Here is a 6,258-nt window from a genome sequence, read left to right on the forward strand (position 1 = left end):
AAAGCGTGTTTTTGAGACTGTCTTTGGTTCACTGCAGTTTTAAGGAGGAAATACTCAGCAATGCTGTCGACTTATGAATCTACACATGGATTGTCTTAAAGCACATTAAAAACACCACATAGACACATAAACTACATTAAACGCTGGATTTACACCACAGGGGGACTTTAAAGTAATTTTGATTCTCAAGTCTTTATTTTATAAATGATTTGTACTGGAAAACAATGATTCTTTTTTGCTTTGTCGAGATAATGAAGGTCCGAGTGTGTGTGACGGGATCAGGGATCAGTGTGTGTGACGGGATCAGGGATCAGTGTGTGTGACGGCGGATCAGACAGAGCTGATCATTGTCTCGGACTGTATGAGATTACACACAGAAATAACAGTGCAGGCTTTGACTTTATCCCGGCAGAAAATAAGAGAACTGCACCTGTCCTGAGAGCCAGAAAACACGCGCACACACACACACACACACACACACACACACACACACACACACACACCTGATCCAATGATGACGATCACCGGCGTCACACAGGAAACGCATCATTCATTCATTCAAAAACAATCATGAATCTGAAGTTTGGGATCTGTACGATTTTTAATGTTTTTAAAAGAGTCTCTTCTGCTCACCAAGGCAGTGTTTATTTGATTAAAAATACAAAAATAAAACCTGTAATATTGTGAAATATTATTATAATGTAAATCATCTGTTCTCTATGTGAATATACAGTAAAGTGTAATTTAATCCTGTGATCAAAGCTGAATGTTCAGCATCATTACTCCAGTCTTCAGTGTCACATGATCCTTCAGAAATCACTCTAATATGAGGATATGATGATCAAGAAACATTTATGATTATTATCAGTGTTGAAAACAGTTGTGTAAAATTTTTATTCAGGATTCTTTGATGAACAGAAAGTTCAAAAGAACTTTTGTAACATTATAAATGTTTTTACTGTAACATCCTTGATGAATAAAAGTATTCATTTCTTTCATTTCTTTCCCCCAAAAAATAAAATAAAAAATTCTTATTGACCTCAAACTTTTGAACGATAGTGTTTAATGTTTCAAAAGCTTTCAACACTGATAATAATCATAAATGTTTCTTGATCATCAGATCCTCATATTAGAGTGATTTCTGAAGGATCATGTGACACTGAAGACTGGAGTAATGATGCTGAACATTCATAAATTACACTTTAATATACTGACATTGAAAACAGCTGTTTTGCATTGTAATAATATTTCACAATATTACAATTTTTACTGTATTTTTATCAAATAAACACAGCCTTGATGAGCAGAAGAGACTCTTTCAAAAACATTAAAAATCTTCCCGATCCCAAACTTTTGACCGGTAGTGTGTGTCTAGTCAAACTCAGCTATAATTCTATTATTTACACACAACGTCTAATTCAATTGGGGTTTTAAAAAAAATATTCCTGAGGATGATGTCTTTACGGAACTGGCTTTTGTTTGTTAAAAGGATTTTACAGGACCGAACATGATAAAATCATCTACACTCGCATCAATATTTCATGTCAATTTATTTATTTACCCATTACAGTATTTTGCAGGTAAATGTTGACAGGTAAACATGCCAAGAATATAGTTAATCATATTCGTTAAAAAAATCGGACCATTCTCACTTCCGTGACCTCAAGTTTCACACCTGTCAATCATAAACCAGTGGGCGTGTCCGAGCGCGCGGGGAGCGCCGTGATTGGCTGAGGCCTGATCGGATTACTCCTGGTCCTTCTCCTCTCCGTGAGTGATGATGTGCACCAGATTCTTGTAGTCCAGGTTTCCCGCCACATCCGGAGGGAAAGCGCTGAACATCTGCTCCATCTGAAAACCACACGACATCAGTCGGTCAGTCAGTGCTGATGTCACTGTCACCACGGCAACCGTCAGCATCAGCACCAGCCTCACCTCCTCTGTGGAGAATCTGTCCGCTTGTGTGGTCAACATCTCCGTGACACTGAAGGGAAAACATGTCAGCTCAAAATTAACTCAAATCTGGCTGTTTATTAGTATTTTTGTCTTGTTTCCAGTCCAAATATCAAGAAATTCTTAAACCAAGATGCATTTACTAGATGAGTAAAGATGCTATAAGATGTTATGTCTTGTTTTCTGGAGAAAGTGAGTTTTTGCTTAATTCTTCCCTCGCACTTTGTAACAAATCTTTCCTTCGCGGGTCAAAATGACCCGAAGCCCTAAAATTAGACTTAATTTTGTTTGTTTTCTTTTTTTTTTTTTTATTTCTTTTTTTTTCTATTTTTTAATGCACTTTTTTGGGGAGATTTTTTGTTTTATTTACCTTTAAATGACTAGATTTGATCAATAAATAATAAATAAATAGTAATTTAAGCACATTCCTCACATTTAAATTCAAAATAACTCACAATTTCAAGCATAACTCTTTTAATTCAGCTCTAAATATCTTACATTGGGTGTCTTTGCCGATCTCTAGTGGAAAATAATAATATAAGATGATATTTCATGACTCTAGATGGCCTTATATCTCTATATGGAGTAAACGAGCTGTTCCTCTGGGTCCTAAAGCCAGTTTCTCTTCAGTGTGCATTCACATACACATGTAGACATTATATAATCATTTTTTGGTCAAATTTTAGCATTTTTAATTTGAATTTTGAGCATTTTGAGGTTTTTCTATGTGAACTGAAGCATTCCTCGCATTCCATTCATTCCTAAGGGGGTCAAATTGAGCCGAGAGAGAAGGATTTGTTACTTTTTTAAATTTCAACCACAAAACTCCTTGAATTCATTAAAAAATATGTGTGTGTGTGTATTCATCAAAAGTCCTGAGCTCTTGGACCCCTCTGATGAACACTGAATGAGTTTCGGGTCAAAATGACTCAAAAATACGCATTTGTTCAAGACCGAATACAGATTTCACCACATTCTTCCCAGTGGATTGATCAGAGAAAACATGAATAAAGCGGAGTCTCCTACTATTCCTTCTTCAGGATGCCCTTGCCTTCAGGATCAAACACTTTGAAGGCGTTCAGGATGGTTTCCTCGGGATCGGCTCCTGTAAGAAACACACACACTCTCGGATTGACAGAACTTTTCAGCGTGTCACATGTTCAGTCGAGTCTCCTGAAAACCTGCCTTTGAGTTTCTCTCCGAACATGGTGAGGAAGACGGTGAAGTTGATCGGGCCCGAAGCCTCCTTCAGCATCTCGTCGATCTCCTCCTGCTTCACGTTCACCCGTCCTGTACAAACATTAACATTACTAACCAGATGTAATATGGCAAAGGTTTATTTTTTTTTTTTGCCTAAAGAGTTTTTAGTCCTATTTCTGTTATTTATTTGGATATTTTATATATAATATCTATATCAGCCGATAAAAATTGTATCCATTTTTAGTTCCAGCCAATCAAAACATTGTTTGTAGCTCCTCCCATCCAATAATCACAGAGAGCTTCCAAATTCACTCCAAATTAATATATAATATACAGTTCACACACACACACACACACACACATAAACAAAAACAAAAAAATTTACAAAAATTAAACTAACAGCTGGGTTTGTCCATATTTGACCCAAACATGGGTTGAAACAAAATTATATTATTTTAATTTTAATATAAAATGGACTGAATTTGAAAGCTGTGTGTGTGTGTCTGTGTGTGTGTGTGTGTGTGTGTATATACACACATATACATATACACACACTCTAAAAAAATGCTGGGTTGTTTCAACCAAATATTTGGGTCAAATATGGACAAAGCTGTTGGTTTATACTGTATATACTTACTGTATTTTTTATTAAATTATAAAAAATTATAAATAATAAAATATCTAATTTAGTGTGTATATATATATATATACACACACACACACACACATGTGTATATATATATATATACATATCACATTTATATTCTATATATAAAATTAGACACTTTTCAAATTAAAGTATTAAATATTTCAGCTTGAATTAATTAAATAAGTGGGAAAAAGAGAGCATTGCACATGATAATTTCCTCTGATGTCTTTAGTGTTGTGATGATACTGACTGACCCAGAGCTGCGAACGTGTCTCTCAGGTCGTTCTTGTCTATGAACCCGTCTCTGTTCTGGTCCATGATGGTGAACGCCTGAAACAGAGAGAACAGCAACAACTAATCCCAGAGGAAAAGGTTATCAACCAACACTGAAACCATCAAGAGGATTTTCATTACTTGAAATAAAACATTTGGAGCCTTGCACATGACATATATATTAATAGTGTATTGATAGTATATTAAAAGTATATAAGGTATAGTATAGTATATATATATATTAAAGGAACACTCCACCGTTTTTTGAAATAGGGCTTATTCACCTTCTTTCCTACATTTAGATAGGTGGGCAAATGCATTTTTGTCTCAGTGCATGCATTGTTTTAGTTTGACAGGGTCGGCGCTAGCTTAGCTTAGCATAATGAATGGAATCCTTTGTTGCCAGCTAGCATGTTCTGAGTAAAAGTGACCCACCTAATTACTTCTTGTGGCCTGTGTATTCACAATGAGTACAAATAGCGATGCAGATTAACACTAGGCGATTTCCTATGCAGATATTGACTTGGGACTATATTAGGGGGAAGCACAGGCGTGATATCTCTGCGCCCAAGAAGCACTTCGCCTGTGCTTCCCCCTAATATAGTCCCAAGTCAATATCTGCATAGGAAATCGCCTAGTGTTAATCTGCATCGCTATTTGTACTCATTGTGAATATGCAGGCCACAAGAAGTAATTCGTTTTTTTTTTTTTTTTTTTTTTTTTATATCACTTTTACTCAGGACATGCTAGCTGGCAACAAAGGATTCCATTCATTATGCTAAGCTAATGAATGGAATAAGTAAGCTATGCCGACCCTGTCAAACTAAAATAATGCATGCACTGAGACAAAAATGCATTTGCCCACCTATCTAAATGTAGGAAAGAAGGTGAATAAGCCCTATTTCAAAAAACGGTGGAGCGTTCCTTTAATAGTGGCCAATTTGAACTAATTCATTCCCCCGTTTTGATTCAACAAGGGAACAAATGATTATATCGTACACACAATTTCCTTAAACGAAGTATGCTCAAAAAAAGTGCTGGACTCCGTATACTGATATTGACTAAAATAAATCAAATAAAATGTACAAAAAAAAAGTATTTATTGCAGCTATTTTCCAAAGTTTCAAATTTTTGTTTACTTAAGTTGAAATGCTAAAACAACGAATTCTAAATAAACTAAAGCATATTAAAAAAACTGTAGACATATTTTTATAAAACAACTAAAACTAATTTAAAAAATGTTTTTAAAACACCACAAAATTAGTAAAACTTTGATTATGAAAACAAAATATTTCAATAAAATTGAATTCGAAATATTAACAAAAACTACATCAGTGATGATAAAATAACAGTGTTTCAGACTTCAGGAGACTGATTGAGCTCTGATGTATATTTTTCTGGAGTATGAGATGTAACTATAAGTGAATGTGAAACGCAGCTCGGATAATCTGGCCTTGTGGGATTTGATGAGAACTATTTGAGACATTGTTGAGCTCCCGTCACACAGCGCCACACATGTGCCAGTTATCCGGACAGAATTCAGTTGATCTGCTATGTTAAGGAGAGTCTCTATAAATATATATTTCAGCCCTCAATAGGGATCAGACTGGAATATCATATTCCATAGGGAGCTTTACAGAAAGACACGACGGCAGCTGCTCTTTCCAGGAGACAATCACAATACACTCGAGAAACTTTTCAATGGAATAAATGCACTATATTTTAGTTCAATAACGTTTTGTATTTAGTATTTTGTGGGGATTTTATGGAACTAAATTATATTTATGTAGTAGTTATGATCCATTTATTCACTTTTTGAGCATAGAGCTGAAAATTTAATTTCCATGTTGAAAGGTTTTTAAAGAAAGTGTCTTTTTAAAGAAGATACTTGGCAGATTATTGCAGAATTGTAAAAAGTTATACATTTTATAAAAGTTATAATTTTATAGTTACGAAAAATGCACAAAAATACTAATTATTTTTTTTTATATGAAATATTTATATTCCAAAACATGTTTTACTCTACAACTGAAAAATATATATATATTTTTTTTTTTTTGCAGTCTAACAAAAAAATTTAATCTTAACAAGTTGTGTTCAAATGTGAGGCTGATATCTCCAAAGCTGGTCTTTCAGTGAGATGTTGTTCGGCTGCAGTACCAAACGCTTCCACTAGAGGAAAC

At 34.6% G+C, this 6,258-nt stretch overlaps 1 protein-coding gene across 1 annotated transcript in view; it reads right to left on the bottom strand.

Annotated features, from left to right (window-relative positions):
* Positions 1 to 1,746: 1,746 nt before the first annotated feature.
* Positions 1,747 to 6,258, bottom strand: part of myl2a (myosin, light chain 2a, regulatory, cardiac, slow) — a gene marked incomplete at its 3' end in the record, with an annotated part of 5,146 nt that continues 634 nt past the window's right edge. The window contains exons 2-6 of the mRNA XM_081365696.1: positions 4,057 to 4,132; positions 3,139 to 3,243; positions 2,980 to 3,058; positions 1,936 to 1,984; positions 1,747 to 1,851 (exon numbers count right to left, since the gene is read on the bottom strand). Coding sequence (XP_081221822.1) covers positions 1,747 to 1,851; positions 1,936 to 1,984; positions 2,980 to 3,058; positions 3,139 to 3,243; positions 4,057 to 4,132 — 414 coding nt within the window. The remainder of the gene's footprint in view (positions 1,852 to 1,935; positions 1,985 to 2,979; positions 3,059 to 3,138; positions 3,244 to 4,056; positions 4,133 to 6,258) is intronic.

Source organism: Scardinius erythrophthalmus (genome assembly GCF_964197995.2).
Source record: "Scardinius erythrophthalmus genome assembly, chromosome: 5".
Taxonomy (NCBI): domain Eukaryota; kingdom Metazoa; phylum Chordata; class Actinopteri; order Cypriniformes; family Leuciscidae; genus Scardinius; species Scardinius erythrophthalmus.